Raw genomic sequence first — 17524 nt, 5'->3', positions numbered from 1 at the left:
TCCTCCTAATTTATTTGATTATAAATAGATAACTTACCATCAGTCAAATAATATAAATATTCATGAAAAATAATTATAACATAGAACGTTGGAAACTAGTCTAAAATAAATACAGGAATTTCTGTAGTTTTGGGCCAAATGTTTTAAGCTCACAGGCCCAAGCCCAGGCCCAAGCCCAGGCCCATATCTATGATTTGGGCCTTCATTTCATCTCTGTTGCATACTAGGGCTTTTCAGCAGGTTTCTCCGCCGCCAATCTCGCAGTGGGCAGTTCACAGCAAAATCCATCGCAGAGCTCTCTATAAAATCCAGGTTAAAGCGACTTGCCCTAAATCTTCTGTATTCCGTCCTTCTAAGCTTTTGTGTTTTGCCGTCGTCTTCCTCTGTTTGGTTTCTTTATGTTTGTTGATTGTGGCTATGGATTCTTAGGGTTTTGTTTTATTTTTCTTGTTTACTTGCTGCGTAAGATTGGTAACTTCAATTATGCCCAATGATGGAAAACATTGTTTATTGAGCGGCTGCAGATGGCTTAGTTCGTCATTAGCCTTTGCTTATCTCCATCTCCATCATCACCTCCTCATTCGTTCTTTCCATACATATAATTCCACACACGTCACTACTGGTAAAGGCTTTTGATGAACGAATGTCGTTTGCTTTATGCCGTGCGTGATTCATTAAAGCTATGAGATCTGAGGGCTTTGATTCTAACTGCTTTCTTGAATGCAGCTCAATTCTTTTTGTTTCCTAAATTTATTTTTTCTTTGTTTCAAGCTTTGTTGTTGTTATTTTATTGTATTGCTTGTTTCCTTGGATTCTATACCGACTTCGAGAATTTAGGGCAACTTGTGGAATATGATTGGTATTTGCATTGGATTTGGGGCAGTTTCTTACTGTATTTCTTGTAAAAATGCAGCCTTGGAAGCAGATTAATTCAACCCATTTGAAATTATTTTTTTCTACAATTTAGAAGTTAGTATCTTTGTCTTGCTTGTTGCTTAATATGTTTTCTAGTTTGTTGTCTGTTGTTTGGTTCTGTTGTTTCCTGTTTCTTTTGCAGACTCTGTTTCCTTCCTTTGAATCGTCCTACTCATAAACTATGTATTCCCATGTTTGTTTGTGATTTCTAATTTATAAGAAAATTTATTTCTCCAAATTCATAATCAAAAACCTTATACTTCTGCATAATCCCTTTAGTTTCTGTGATTCTGACCCTTGCTAAGTCTTATCTCCTTTTGATTGATGCTTTTGTTTTTTAAATCTTCATAATGTTGTAGTTTTTCGAATTTATCTCATCAATGACAATGGATTTCATCATCACTCCCCTCAAATTCTTCATGGTCAAATGTTTTACCATCTGCTTTCAGCTGTATGCATAGCTATACGTTTCTTATAATTAAATTCATTGTCTGGAATACCTATTTTTAACAATTAAGAGGCCTTGCAAATCCATGGAAGAGAGAGGAGCTTTGCCCATCCAAAATCTGAGAAAAAGGATGACAATGTTATGTTCTTTTTACAACATTGATTGCAAAACAAATGGAAATGGGATTGGAATTCGCCTATCTTCAGATTTGGCTTCAAAAGAACAATCAATCGATAATTATATGATACTGATACCTTTTTAATAGTATTTTGAGTTGCAATATATATAGTTTTACTTAAGAAAAATTTAGGGACAAAGAAAAAAACTCTTAAAATTTTGAAGAAAATTGTGTGTTAGTCGTAGGGAAATGTTGGTGAAGGAAGAAAAGCTTAATTTTTCAGTAGATTTTGAGCTGTAAACAAAAAGAGAAATCCGTAGTTTCGAATTCTAAATGTCAGTAACCTTGATAAAATGCAGATTCGGTTTGATATATGAATATTGTTTTTAACATTTAATTCAAATATTTTTCATTTATTATACCTAATAAAGGTAATTTATGGAAAGTTGATGGATGGCCAAATTGGTGAGTAAAAAATGGGGAAAGAGTTAATCAGCATAAAAAATTCAATAATGAAACCAAATTCTATTATATCTCAGAATATCAGTGTAATTTTTTGCGTTTTTCATACCAAAAATTTCAATAATATCGTTAAATATATTAGGTTCAAAGACGAATAAAAAAGATATATATTTGAACACTGTTTGAGGTACGAAAAGTAGCATTTTTTACTTTAACTCGGCTGCGAACCCGAGGCTCCGGTGCTATGATAGCACAGTTCTATCTGACCCTTCAAAAGCCATATTTATGTATTTTGTTCCTCTCTTCCATCGTTTCTTGGGGCTTCCTTTAGTTTCCCTTCCTCGATTAATCTAGTCGTGGCAGTCCGGAGAGATAAGACAAACAACTCAATTTCCCCCATTTTTGGCAAACATACCCCTTGTTAATCTCTTGCTGTCCCCTCTGTTCATCGTTAATCACCCTTTACTCCCCCCTTCACTGCCTTCTGGCATTTACTAAGGGATTTTCGTGAACCCCATTTCGTCTATTCCATGGATGATTTAGTTTACGCTATTAGGGCTGAGGGCTTCTCTTATTTATGGAGTTGATCTCAACTATTTCACCCAGAGTCTTTGTGGGTGTGCGTTAATTTCATTTCTTTTTTCTCCCTTGCATGTCCAGATTTCATAGTACTAAGCACTCTGGTTATTTTAATGGTTTTTGTTTTTGTTGGGGTTTGCCTAAAATGGGTTAGTTTCAGTTGTCAATGTGTCGATCATTCATGTTTTGGATTTTCTTTTGTTTTTATTAACTGGGTCCTGGCTTAATGGCAAGTCCTACCTAGATTTGCTTATATTTGTTTGTTTTATGCTGTTGATTAGGATTTAGTAAATCTGTTTGGAGGTATTACGAATTATATGTGTGAGGTGAGTGATGCTTAGGATGCTGAATCTGATCCCTCTAAACTTGATTTTGTTTCTAGTCATTTGTTTAATTTATATGTTCATCATTGTTCATTTGCAGTATATGCATTTGAAGCGTATCTGTTTACTGTTCTTTATGAAGTATCCAGTCATAATTCATTTGGATTAAATAGCCACGGTTTTTTTATTTATTATTACTTGTTTTTCTAATTTCAGGATAGCATTTTTGTTCGTTTTTTTCTTTTTTTTTTTTTTGGTTGAGTTGCATGCTATTGAATGAGAAATTTGTTAGATGTATTACTGTTTTTGTACTAAATTTTTTAAGTTAGCTTGTTTCTCAACGTTTTAATCTTGTACATGCAAATAGGATTGTTTTCTTTTAAATGATCTAATTTCTAAATGATTCTCATATCTAACAACTGTGATCTGAAATTTTTGTTTTGCTTGTTTTAGTATCTTGATTATTGATCTCTATGTTCGCATTTTTCCACTGTTCATCAGAAAATTGCACCTGCCCAATGATGGAGAAACTCATTTCTGGAGTTGTTAAGTTGATTCTTATCACAAGCCTTTGCCCTCATCCACAACTCTCTTTCTCTCTCTCTCACTCTCTCTCTTTCTTCAAACACAAACCCATCCAATCTATCTGTCTTTTCCCAATATATTTGCCTTCTCTTTTGGTAAATTATTATAGTGGCTGTTGCTGTGTAGAGGTAGTGATGAAAATCAATTTTGACTGAGGGCATTTTCCCATACTCTGATCTTAAAGGTTCACTGAATTGTTTTACTAAGTTTCTTTCCCAGTTTGCACGATTTAACTTTAAAGTGACGATTTAGTTTCAAGAATGATATCAAATATTGAAACATCTAATTTTGAAGTGCAAGGAACTTGTGCATAAAGTTATTTTTTGTTCTCCAAATCTTATTTCGAGACAATTTTTTTTTTTTAATTTAATCAATTTTGGCTAACCATCATGTGTTGACTTAGTGGGCATAAAGGCCTGGGAGAAATAAGAGAATTGGTGGTCACCTATCTAAGATTTAGTATCTTACGCGTTTCTTATCAACCAATGTAACAGAGTTAGGTGGTGTTTTGGTGAAATTAGTCGAGATGCATGTGAGTTGGCTTGGACACTCGTTGATATAATTTTTTTTTAATCCATTCTGGTTTATATGCAAGCATTATAAATTTTTTTTTTTTTTTATATCAGCTGTTAAATATTTTTATGTAGTTTAACATAAGTGTTGACCACCATTTTTCCAATTCCAATACCAGATTTTATATATATGTTGCATAAGTTTTCGGTTTTTCTTTTGAAGTGATCTTTAAGAAGGGTTGTCCATTCTTTTGAATGCTTGTAGCTTCATTAGTTGGTTTTTTTTAGGTCATTGCAGCAAGGTGGGAGAGTGTCACATAGGCTGGTTATACATGGCCAATTTAAAGAGGCTGATATTCAATATAGAGCTTTTGGGTTCTAAAGTTATGGTAGCACCTCGAATCGTTCACGCCTGACATAAATTTAATGATAAGGACCTAAAAGCATTCTTTCCCCAAGTACATGGATCGAAACAGGTAAAGGTGAAAGTTCAGGATCATGATAAATTTTGAATCTTTGTTTCTTTCTGAATTAGTGATTCTTCTATCCTTTTGTTTTCAATATTTTGTTTTTATTCATGATTTGCTGTCGCTATTTATAGACATGAATATATGATAATATACGTGACTTTTATATTGGGTGTAAAGTCATTTGTCTTGACAAATCTCATACACAATCACTTGACTTCATAATATTTGACATTATAAAATTGGGTTTGGCTTGAACTCATGGTCATAAAGATTTCTAGATTTTACTGTAATCTTATTTTACTGTATTCTTTCTTCTTATTATAATTGTTTTTTAATGTGCATATATATAGATATATATAAATTGGTCGGGGTGGGATGCGCTTCTGATTAGGTTGGTTCCTTTGAATTGTATTTTCAGAGATGTGCTGATTGTATGGTATTTGGACTTTTTTGTATGAAGAAATTGGCTTTGCTTTAAAAGTTTCATCTGCCCGATGATGGAATTCACTGATTAGAGCAGATACTAATGATCTTCATTATAAGCCTTTGCCATTAGCCAACTCACACATAATCTGTCTGTCTGTGTCTCTCTCTCTCTCTCTCTATCTCTCTCTATCTCTCTATCTATCTGCCTATCTGATAATCCATATATCTGATTTCTTCTTTTTCTTCTTCTTTTTTGTGAGTGGTTAAGGATGTGCAGAGGCTAGTAATGAAAATCAAATACATCTAGAAATGATGAAGTATGATTATGATATCTGAGGGCATCTTGGAAATGGTTAATCTACATGAAACTGTAACTGATGTTGTAGTCAGATTTTACAGAAGTAGTGTATTTGTGAATTGTGTTTATCAATTAAAACACGTTTTTAAAAAATTCTTCTTAATGACTTTGTAATTTTGTTTGAAATTTTAACTAGATTTATATTCTGCCTTATAAGTTACTTCAAAATTTTTCTCTAAACTCCCAGCTGTTCTAGGACACCTATATTACTTCATGTGACCCTATTTTTTGTAGTCATCAATGGTCAAGGTATATGAACAGAAAAGGTGTAAATGCCAGCCTTTTGTGGGATAGTTTATTAGGAAAGTTAATAAGCATGAAATATGCTATGCTATTAAATTATGAAATGTTGATAATGATAAAGAGAACAATTTAAGGTGTAGGAATCTGCATATTATTGATTAGTGTTTGCATCTTGAAATTGCCTGTGCCCGATGATGGAAAAACTCGTGCTCTGAAGCATTTGCATTGATTTCTAGTACTAGCCTTTGCCCTCAACCATAACTCTTTCTCTCTCTCTTTCTCAAACTCTACAAACACATACATACATACATACATATATATATATATACATTATACGCTTTCCATTTCCTTTCTTTTCTTTTATAGTGGCTGTAGATGAGTAGAGGCTAGTATGCGAATGAAATGCAAGCATTGTCAATGAGGAATTAAGCTATGAGTTCTGAGGGCATTGTCATCCTGTGTTTGGTTTTAATGCATTACCTGTTATCCTTATTGTAGACGTAGTGTTTGCTTGGTGCTCTCTGTGATGGTAATTGCATCTGCCTAAATGGGAATGTGTGAGTTGTATAGTTGTATAGTGCCCATTTGATAACTGAGGTACGAGTCAATGTCTTTTCTCAAGCCTTAGATGCTCGATTGTGGCCATGAGGTCTTCGGTATCTTAAAGTGTATTTTCTTTTAGGTTACACAAATTATGCGTGCTCTGGTAAAGCTTCATTGATTCTTGCATCTGCCCAAATGGAATGTGTTAATTGTATAGCGCCCATTTGATAACTAAGGTATGAGTCAATGTCCTTACTCTGCGCTCTTTGCCCTTTGGAGCCCTTGCATGCTTCCTTTTGGGAGATTATACTAATAGCGCTGTCTTTGCTATGTGTTTGTTGCCTTTTGAAGTCACACACACACACAAACACACACACACACACACACACACACACACACACACACAAGGGATTTATTTGATTTGTGTGTTGTTTTCCTGTTGGCTTGTGTGATCATTACCTTGACCCACGAGGGAAAGCTCATGGGTGAGCATCTGTGTAATGCCTCGAGTTTTAGGTAGGGTAAAATTTTACGGATCGTGCTATGATTGTGTGACAATTGCCTTCGAGCAAGTTAGCCAACTTAAATGCACAAATGATCTATGATTTATTCTTTGCCATGTTCTTATAAACTGGCAGAAAACCAAGAATCAATCATGCCTAGAAAACATTTTATGCTACAAAAATCTCCTTTGAGTACTAACACTGAAGAGTCAATCATGGGCAGGAAACCAAGACAACACTCCAACCTCTGTGAAAATAACAATGATGTCTGAGGGATTAAAGAACAACTTTGACAACAATTGTTCTTCTTGTCGTTAATTGTTAATTATATACAAACATTTGTACATTTTCTTAGCCCACTTGTAGTAGCTCAATTTATAAATTAATTTTGGTTTGTAATGAGTATCTAACCCAACTATATTTTCTTAGCCCCCTTTTTTTTTATTCTTGTCCACAAATTTGTTTTTTTTTTTTTTTAAATAATTATAGATTGATTTGTATTTGTCGGTAAACTATTAATAATTATGAATTGTGAATAAATAAAAAGTTTTAAAAACACTTAAAAAAAATTAGCAAAAGTCTATTGAATGATTCAGTCTATTGATTTATTTGAACATTAAAATAAGTTTAAAAAAAATAAGATTTACAAACTTGATTAATTTTATATTCTAATACACTCAATAATTTTACATAATGTCAAAACTGTGATATTAATTGGTTTGTAAAGTAAATGAACACATAATATGGAAAAATCAATTATCCAATTTAATGATAGGAAATATTCCCAAATAACAATATTACAATACCTCCACCCCTGCATGACAGGTCGAACATTAAGTTGATATCTCAAGCTGCCAATGTTGCTATATCCCTTGCGATGTTCTGTGCATCATTTGAAATCCCAAGCAACCCTTGCTTTCCAAATCCTGCACAGTACAACCCATCTTCCCCCTTCCAATGATTTGGTGGCCTTTGCTTTGGAAACCCATCTTCCTCATTGAACTGCCCCTTCTCATCCTATCAAATGTTTCATAAAATTGCTTCAAACCCTTTTCATATTTCATGTTTTCAATCATCAACTTACCACCCCTTACCTCCAGCCAATTCAGCACCGTGCTCTTGTACCCCGTCGCAAAAATTATCGCATCGAAGTAATTCACAATGCCGTATGCAAACCTCACATGGTCTTCGTTTACGCATGTTATCGATGGAAGAACCTGAAACAAAATAACATTTGATCAACCAAGTAATCTGAATCCAAAACGTTTACGAGAGATGAACTAACTAGGGTTACGATATCATCAATAGGTTAGAACTTTGTACCTTGATCTCTCCTTTCTTGATTCTGTTCATGCATCCAACATCAATGGTGGGGGAACGACCAGTTTTGGCTTTGATAAGAAAAGGGCCTCCTTTTGGCCTACGAATCCCATACTTGGATGAATTTCCATACTTCATCTTTGCAAGATTAATGCAGATTGGATCCACAACCTTGCATGGAAGATATTTCAATAAAAACATCCCTACCCGAACGATGTCTTTCGTTAACACGTGGACCTGCCCGACACAATAAAACACTAATTTTTAGATCGTTCAGAGTTCATAACTCAACCCAAATGATACCAAATTGGGATGATAACTCCCCCGTCATTCTCCGTTTAAACGAAGATTCATGAATCGGGTAAGAAAAACATGAAGAAAGGAGATTATTACCGGACTCCGAACGACGATGGAAGTATTTGCAGCATAATTAGACAAATCATAAGCAATCTCCATGCCAGAATTCCCACATCCAACAACCAAAACATCCTTACCTCTAAACCTCTCTCCATTCTCATACCCACTTGAATGCAAAACCTCACCATGGAAGCTCTTCAATCCAGGAACATCCGGCAAAAACCCCTCACTATTCTCCCCACTGGCAGCCACGAGATACCTACAAACATACCTCTCTTCCACACCACTACCCTTGTTATTCACCACCACCATCCACTTCCCCTCCACCTTGTCGTACCAAGCTCGTTCCACGCTCCGACAACACCGCGGTTCGATCCCAAAACACGACATGTAGTTATCCAAATAAGCAATGAAATCCAACCGGGAAATGTAGGTTGGTGCATTGTGTGGGAATGGCATGTAAGGAAGTTGACAATAGGGTTTGGCTAAATGAAGCTTCAACCTGTCATAAGCCCTTTTTCGCCATAGAGAAGCGCAGCAATCGTCTCTTTCGAGTACGATGTTATGTATCGAAAGACGGTTGAGGCATGCCGCCGTCGCAAGCCCCGCTGGACCACCGCCCACGATCACCACCTGCGTTTCTTCCATGGCGAAACAATTAAGGGCTTCTAGGATGGAGGGTGTGGCTTACTCTTTGCCCATCAAAATTAACACACCTTTGGGTGTTTATATATGTTATGAAAATTAGACAAATTTTGTTACATTATCAAATTTAGGTTGTCGCAATAATTAATAGCCATAAAAAAAATAAAAATAAAAATAAAAATTGAAGAAGAAAATAAAAAATTGTGGTTTAAGTAGTTTTCTTAAAATAGATTTATCCCTAAACAACGTTGTTCAACTGCTAAAAACATCATCGTTGAATAGGTTTGGAAATCTGTTTTTAAGAATCTTAATTAATTAGTTTCCTTTTTGTTATCGAAATTAAATTTATAATTTATTACTTATTAATAATTATACTATAAAAAGATTTAGTTCTCATGTCGGGCTTAAATAAATATCTAACATTGTCGGAAAAAAAAAAACCTTAAAATGAGTCAATTATGACGATAATTCCATGTCTAGGGTTAGAGCTTTAAGATTTTTTTTTTTTTTTTTTTTCATTGTTTTTTTTAGTTTAATAGTAATATAATTTCACTCTGTCATATCTCATATGAGTTGGGGAGGAGAAAGAAACACCACATAAATAAATTTTTCGCTGACCAACGCGTTTTAAAAACCTTAAGGGTAAGCTCGAAAGGGAAAATCCAAGGAAGACAATATCTGCTAGCGGTGGGCTTTGGCCGATGGTATTAGAGCCAGACACTGGACTATGTGCCAGCAAAGAGGTCATTCCTTAAAGCGGGTAGGACGCTGGACCACGAAGGAGGTGGATTTGGTGGGGGTCCCACATCGATTGGAGAAATGAACGAGTGTCAGCGAGAACGTTGGGCCCTCAAGGAGAGTTTTTAAAGGACAATATTTGCTAGCGGTCTCAGTTGTTACACTACAAATACCTATTAAAAATATAATTAAACAAGTCCGATTAAAATATAACATATTTTATTATTTATTACATAGTTTTTTTATTAATGTCGATTACGGATGTCACTGTCTAAAAACGAACTAGTTTAGATTATCTTTGATCTCATCACCATGCTACAACAATACACATTTGAATTTCGCGCCATCACGTTAGGCATGCAAGTCTAACGTGGAAGAAAATACGAGGTTTTAAAACTAAGTGTCTCAGATGCATAGAACACAAAAGACAATAGCTCAATGAACTCTAGATGGATTTTTTTTTTTAAACTCTAATACTATTTATAACCGCTCGAGCACACAAAATCCTCACTAGCACACTGCCCGATATGGATAGATAGAGGGATTTTTTTTTTTTTACTTAATTCGAAAGTTTGGGTTGGTTAGATTGGTAACCCAGCCCAACCCTCTATTTTTTGGTTGGGTTCGGGTTGAGTTGTTTGAAAAAATTATTTTAAAAAAAAAGTTTCATTTATCCACAATTTATAATTATTTGAATACAAGTTCGTGTTCAGAAAAAATGAACCCAACCAATTCGAAAGGCTAATCCAACCCAACCCAAATATTTTTTGAGCATCACGGTTCACATAATATTAATAGTTGTCAAGCACACCGGGTTACTCCCACATTGATATGCCATATGGAAACTATTAGAAAATAGTCCACTAGTTCTTTAGTAATGAATTGCCTAGTGAGATTGAAGTCGTATACATCTTAGAGTTGGACGATAGTGAAGGTCATGCTTCACCTTATTAGGATTCGCATGACTCTAATGATTCAGAACATAATTGATAAGACAACCTTAATTCTTAGGCCAATGATCCAACCTTTTGTTCAATAATTCAATCAAAGAAATTAACACTTTTTTATACAAAATACAGACCAATCAATAGACAATACTAGAATTAGATTAGCTCTTAAAGTCAAACATAATCCAAGTTTGATTGAATGGGTCGGATCTTGTGAGATCTCACATCGGTGGGAGGAGGGGAATGAATCATTTCTTATAAGGGTGTAGAAACCTCTCCTTAACCGACGCGTTCTAAAACCTTGAGGGGAGGTTCTTGAAGGAAAAGCCCATAGAGAATAGTATCTGCTAACGGTGTGCTCGAGCGATTATAAATAGTATTAGAGTTTGATATCGGACGGTGTGCCAGTGAGGATGTTAGGCACGCAAGGGAGGTAGATTGTGAGATTCCACGTCGGTTGAAGAGGGTAACGAAGCATGTGGAAATCTGTCTCCAGTAGACAAGTTTTAAAACCTTGAGCGAAAACGGAAGGAGGACCATATTTAATTAGAATAAAACCAACCATTGGATGGGTTGACTATCAATCCAACGGCAGTTGCAATTTGCAAAAATAGATCTGTTCGTACCGTATATCAATCAAAGGCGTCGGCACACTTTTCGAAATAAGAGTTGAGGAAGAGGATTCGGTGGGAAGCAAGCGAGTTCTAAATTCTGTCTGAAGAACAATTTCAAAGGCTTTTTCCTTCCCTCTCTACTCACTCAGTTTTTACTTTCCCTTTCCCTTTTCCTGTACTGGATTTGCTTTTTTCAAGGTATTTTGCTTCTTTCACTTCTAATGCTTTATTTGTGTTGATCGGGAAATTGATTGCGACTGAATTTGGGTTTTGTTGATGGTGGTTGATTAAGGTGTTTTTTTTCTGTGTTTCTGATGTCGTCGGCACCGTCTTCGAGTCAACCGGAGTTTGATTACTTGTTTAAGTTGCTGTTGATTGGGGACTCTGGAGTTGGGAAGAGTACGCTTCTTTTGCGATTCACTTCTGATTCATTTGAGGAACTTTCTCCAACTATTGGTATGACTGTGATTTCTTCTACTCTAATCGCGTCTTTGTAATCAATGGCTTGTGGCTTTCTTCGTTTGTTTATTTGAATCTGTCTCGAATGATCATTCAATTTAGCTTGAAGTTGTCTTGAATTCCAGAAGATGAAAGATTGAAGCCCTGTTTGATAGCGGTTACGATTGATTTTATAAACATTAGGTGTTTGTTTATTTATTTTAGTTTTTAGAAATGTTTTCAAACTCAACTTAGGAAGTTACTGAAATTTAAAAATTGGCTAAGAATTCAAATATGTAGGTGAAAACATATGAAAGACTTGTTGGTGTTTTGAACTAAAAACTTTTATGCTAAGCTCACACCTCCCAAAATGCTCTCGATCCTTCTAAAATTTTCCTGTTCTTCTCTAGTCAAATGTTCTACAGTATAGAGAAGGATAAAAAATGGAAAATGAAAGACATTAAATTCCCTGTTATCTTGTAAAGGCAGGTGAATGAACAATGGCTCTTCCATCATGGCTTGACACTATATGTTATGAACCAAATGCACATCTGAAGTCTCCAACAAACTGGCATGTGAATCAGTCAGTTCATAGATTCGATAAGGATCATGTTGTATGGATTGTTACCTCTAAAGTCTCCTACAGACTGTCCCAAATTAAATCTATGAACTGACAACTCCACATGATATGATCCATATCCTTAGAAGTACCCTTACGTAGCATGCTCTATTGAGGCCCTGTTAACATAAAATGATCTCTGGATAGAGTCAATAGTGTTAATCCTTTAGTGTCAGATTTGCCAATTGAAATTTTTTACCTTCTTTAGACTTCAACCTTCTAGAGCGAGTACTATAGAGATGGTGTGAGGAGGTGAGAATTGCACAAAAGAGTAGAGTTGTACACGGGTTGGGTTGGAAATTTTTTGGACCAACCCGAAATTCCGGGTTGGTCGGGTTGCCTACTAAAATGAATCAAATAAGGTTCACAACCCAACCCAACCTGACTCTCTATTTTCAGGTTGGTTCGCCGGCTTTTCAATTTTTTTTTAATTAATTTAAAAAATCCTACTTATCCACAATATATGTCACATTAATAGCTAAAATCTCTTAAGCTCATATATCAAACATCCACAAGTTACAATGCATCATTAACATCTACTATTGGTCTTCACCTTTGTAACAATTCTAGAGGTAGGGGTTAGGATGGGTGAAAAAAAATCCAACCTGCAAATCGAATCAGATTTTCGGTCCTCCAAAAATTCAAACCAAGCCAAATTAAAAAAAAAAAAAAAAAAAAAAAAAAAAAAAAAAAAAATTAACTTCCGGTTTGGGTCGGGTAGTTTGGTTAATCGAGTCATTCGAACACCCCTACAAACGAGAGATTAGACAACTATAGTAAAACTTAATGGATGATTAGGGGTAACAAACGAACATCAAAACCGGCCTAGCCAACATAGAGAGAAAAGAAGATACATTATAAGCTCCCTATTAGACAAGGGATGTCCAAAAGCCGCAAAAGCATATTATGGTGATGAAAGGGTAACAAAGACGAAGGTAACATACGGAAACGAAACTATCCCCACCATCCAATCCTCTCAACTAATTGAAGATCCTTTTTGTAACTCATTTGGTTTTCTACAATATATTTCATTTACATCAATGAAGTATTCTTTTGTTTCTTATAGAAAAAAAAATGATATGATCTATTGCTCATCTTGTTACATACTAAATGTAATTCTCTACATAATTTTTAGGTGTGGATTTCAAGATTAAGCATGTTACAGTTGGGGGAAAGAAGTTGAAGCTTGCAATATGGGACACAGGTGAAATCTTGCTGTTGTGTTTCATGTTATGCACCTGTATGAACATGATTGGGGAAAAACAATGGTGTCGTTTGATTTGTTTCTGTCCTCTTTTGGCTTCACCCATTGTGTTATTGATCTGTATTTTAATTTCTACATTTTTGTTTTGAATGTTTGATATGCATTTAACATACTTTTTTTATGGATAAAGAAGTATGCATGAGAATTATTTATATTATAAAACCTTAGTACTGGCTTATTTAGTCAGTTTGCTTCAACCTTAACATGCTTTTCCTTTAAATGTTTAAATTATGAAATTGTAGGGGTTGGATTTACATAGATTTACATATATCTGCTAAATTATGAAATTGTAGGGGTTGGATTTACATAGATTTACATATATCTGCTGACCTTGACAGTGTCTGGGGGGTGTACCATGCACGTAACATTTCATTAGTTGCATTGATCATCGTTTTTCTTTTCATATTATAAAATGTTGCAGTTTGAAATTCGAGTTATATGATTTCGATAGATAAGGTAGTGGATTCTTATGCCCACTAACTGACTTAGTATCTTTGAAAGTCTCATGCATGTAAAATTTTACTGGTTATCTTGTGGTATTATATTGTTGTTGGAAATTATTAGGAATAAGTAAAGGACATCCTCAAAGACGATTTCTGTTTTTCAATCTACGATTTCACTGATGACAAACAAAAAACCATAAGCAGAGAAACTAAAATCATTGTAGAGTAGGGATTAATTTAGTTTCTTTATGGTGCTACTTGGGGCTTGTTATGATAGCTGTTGAATATAAAAAACTTTGGTCTTTGTAAGTAATCAGCTAAGACATGCAGTATGTTTTTCAAGTCTGTGTGATGTAGCTTGGCAGTGGTATACTAAGATAAAATTGATTTATGTTAACGCATCCTCCACATCTTTACTTGAAAGTTCGAACTTTTATTCCGTAAGTGGCTACCTCCTATTATTAAGTGTATTTTGATGAGATTTGATCTAGTAAGCACATTTTCCATACCTTTATTTGAAGAAAATTAAATTCTTTATTCCTTAGTATCTGTCTAAGTTTTTTTTATTTTTTTTATTTTTTTTTTTATTTTATTGTTATTTAAATGTTCTCTATTTGCAGCTGGGCAGGAGAGGTTTCGAACATTAACAGGTTCATATTACAGAGGCGCTCAAGGAATCATTATGGGTATCTTCTTTTTATTTCATCACTTTCTATCTACAATTATAATACTAGCATGCTACCATTGCTCCACTTATGAAATCTCGTTCGGGTTTTTGAGCCTCAGAAAAGCTTGGATTTTAGGTTCAACTTTGGAACTTATGGCTTTTCCTAAACTCTAGGGATGACTTGTTTTGATAAATTCTTAAGTCTTAATTACTTTTTCTATTATTCAATTAGCTCTTAAGTTAACCAAATACTGTTGCAACCTAAAAATTTAGTGTATGATGTGACCCGCCGCGAGACATTCACAAATCTCTCTGACATATGGGCTAAAGAAATTGACCTGTACTCAACAAATCAGGATTGCATCAAGATGCTTGTTGGAAACAAAGTGGATAAGGTATGCCATTAACTCTTACGAAATTCAGTAGTAACTAGTAACTACCCTGCCCTATTTAATTAACTATGGATTTGAATTAGTATGACTATCTGGCTTAATTAGTGCCATAGTTACTGAAGTAACCCATTATATTCTATTGAGCTTGGTTTATTGGCTACAAGTTGTTTATAATATTTTTCTTCTGTAAATCAATTAATCCTTATTCTTAGCTTTAGATATTTAAATTTGAGCGATCTTATCTTTCAGGAAAGTGAAAGGGTAGTCAGTAAAAAAGAGGGAATCGACTTTGCTCGAGAATATGGATGCCTATTTCTTGAATGTAGCGCAAAAACTCGAGTCAATGTGGAACAATGCTTTGATGAGCTTGTGTTAAAGGTGCGTGAAAACTTGAACCTCTTCTGCATTAATATGGACAGCATGAACCTCCTATATTAATGTCCAGTTGCTCTCAAGTTAGCCCAAGAGTGCAATTGTAAATTTTCAAGTTATTCAAATAGGCATTTAGCTTAGAAATGCTTTTTAATTAGGTAGAACCAAAACTAGAACCTATTCAAGAACATCTCAGAGTGTTTATAATTTGCCCCACCAATCCTCCATAAGCCATTCAGTAACTTGCTGCTCTAAAAATGTGTTTGCAGATTTTGGACACGCCCAGTCTTTTGGCTGATGGCTCAACAGGTTTGAAAAAGAACATCTTCAAAGAGAAACCTCCTCAAGAGAATGCATCACCTGGTGGCTGCTGCTCGTATTGATTTTATGTCGAGGACTCCAGGAGCATCCTCATTTGGATTTAGGATACTCGTTATGCTGTTATTCCATTTTAGCACACCCTTGAAGTAAAAAGGTTTATGTTCTTCAATCTTCCTTTTATGGATTATGAGTTCGTTGAGCTAGAATATCTGCCAGAGTTATTTGCTCGTCTTCTTTTAGCCTTTGTTACTAGGTTGACAATTTATTGATTTACCATGAACTTGCAACTTCACAGATGGAAAAGGATCCAAAACTTGGGAATCCTATCAATACTTCGGTTTCGAGACTGGGTTCTCTTAATTGTTTAGATATCCATCCCTTTCGTTTTTCACCTGCCCTATCTATATGCACGTTGGCCAGTAGGGGATTATCTATGTGATTCACCCCGCTTGCTTGCATCTACGAATATTTGGACTAATTCCACTGCCTATCCAATTGCCAAAACTTTTCTTGCTATTATCCTTCACTTGTTTCTGTATGAAAATGTGTGCCTTGTTTGTTTCTCTCCTTTGGGAAATAACAGACAAGAAAGGGATTCAAGTATGATTCAAGAAAGTAAAAAGTGGCAAGTAATCAAGTTCAACTAAGTGAAGGATCAATCTTAGTTGAAATTGATCCCCATTTTAACTAAGAAATCGAGTATTTGCATTTCAACATCAAACGCTTGTTGACATCTGATAGGTGTTCTACCTGTAAACCTCTATTAGTTGTTGGATCAACTTTATTGTGGCAAATATTTCCCAACCATAAACCTCTTAAGCTGTTGAAGGACCTAAGATACGATGTCACAGTCATAATACTGCAAATCTCATAAACCTTGTGTAGAATTCAATGAGTGGAGTAAAACATGATCTAGCCTTGGGAAAGTAACTCTGAATTAGATTGTGGAAGATGATCATTGGCTGCCTCCCTATATAGTTCAACCAGTTTTCCTGAGGTTTATACTACCAACAAGTTCTTCCAATGCAAATGTTTCTAAATCTAGATACAAGTTTCATTTGCTCAACCCTATGCTATATACAGCAGCCCAAGCTCATCGCTATCAAATATTGTCCTCCCTAAGCTTTCCTTTTTGGGCTTCACATCAAGGTTTTTAAAATACGTCTACTTGGGAGAGGTTTTTACACCCTTACAAAGAATGTTTCGTTCTCCTCCCCAATCGATGTGGGATCTCACAATCCACTCCCCTTCAAGGCTGAGTATCCTCATTGGCACTTGTTCCTCTCTCCAATTGACATGGGATCTCACAATTCACTCCTCTTTGGGGCCCAGTGTCCTCGCTGGCACTCGTTCGTCTCTCCAATCGATGTGGGATCTCACAATCCACCCCCTCTTCGGAGCCCAACATCCTCGTTGGCACTTGTTTCTCTCTCCATTTGACGTGGGATCTCACATGCTAACTTGATGTGCTTATTTAAATATAAGGTTCCATTTGGTAACCATTTGATTTTTAGTTTTTTTTGTGTCTAAAAATGATGTCAACCCACCTTTAATTTCTATGGTTTGTTTTCACTATTTCAAAAATATATTTTTTTAGAAAAACTATATATTTATTGTTATGATTATTATTATTATTATTACTATTTCAGTTTGGCTAGATTTTGAATACACTTCTTCATAGAATTAAATTGAAAGGTAGCTGTTTGTTCAGGCAATGGAGTGATTATAATGGTGAATGGCTTCTTCATAGGAATGACTTGCCCAATAGAAGGTTATAAGAGTACATAATGAAGCACTGAAGTTAAGTTGAAGGAAATTAGTGTCCATTGAAGAACACAACATGTTCCCATTAATCCAAATAACTCTGAACAAGGCTCTAGAGTTTCAGATCAATTTAGGTAG

At 35.1% G+C, this 17524-nt stretch overlaps 2 protein-coding genes and 1 long non-coding RNA gene across 8 annotated transcripts; 2 read left to right on the top strand and 1 right to left on the bottom strand.

Moving 5' to 3' along the window:
• The first annotated feature begins 257 nt into the window (after positions 1–257).
• LOC111789037 (uncharacterized) lies at positions 258–6884 on the top strand. 6 transcript variants are annotated; one of them, XR_015419933.1, is made up of 3 exons: positions 258–312; positions 4231–6218; positions 6709–6884. It is a non-coding gene; the product is annotated as an uncharacterized LOC111789037 (long non-coding RNA). The 6 variants fall into 6 exon arrangements; XR_015419934.1 differs by lacking the exon at positions 258–312 and adding an exon at positions 324–2562; XR_015419932.1 differs by lacking the exon at positions 258–312 and having other exon boundaries at positions 2062–4418; positions 4831–6218.
• A 443-nt stretch (positions 6885–7327) lies between these two features.
• On the bottom strand, positions 7328–8873 carry YUC11 (Flavin-binding monooxygenase family protein). Its single transcript, XM_023670012.2, has 4 exons — positions 8199–8873; positions 7809–8042; positions 7580–7702; positions 7328–7502 (listed from the first exon to the last, which is right to left on the bottom strand). Exons 1-4 carry the CDS (start codon positions 8808–8810, stop codon positions 7332–7334), a joined length of 1140 nt encoding a protein of 379 aa, XP_023525780.1. The 5' UTR covers positions 8811–8873; the 3' UTR covers positions 7328–7331.
• A 2279-nt stretch (positions 8874–11152) lies between these two features.
• On the top strand, positions 11153–15995 carry LOC111789381 (ras-related protein RABC1). The gene is made up of 7 exons (XM_023670135.2): positions 11153–11304; positions 11399–11562; positions 13299–13367; positions 14491–14556; positions 14811–14932; positions 15179–15307; positions 15571–15995. The coding sequence occupies exons 2-7, from the start codon at positions 11421–11423 to the stop codon at positions 15682–15684; spliced, it is 642 nt and encodes a 213-aa protein (XP_023525903.1). The 5' UTR covers positions 11153–11304; positions 11399–11420; the 3' UTR covers positions 15685–15995.
• Positions 15996–17524: the final 1529 nt, after the last annotated feature.

This window comes from Cucurbita pepo, chromosome 2 (assembly GCF_057944985.1).
Source record: "Cucurbita pepo subsp. pepo isolate OVF chromosome 2, ASM5794498v1, whole genome shotgun sequence".
NCBI lineage: Eukaryota > Viridiplantae > Streptophyta > Magnoliopsida > Cucurbitales > Cucurbitaceae > Cucurbita > Cucurbita pepo.
The sequence above is the reverse complement of the archived record's forward strand: the minus strand, read 5'-3'. Positions and strand labels throughout refer to the sequence as shown.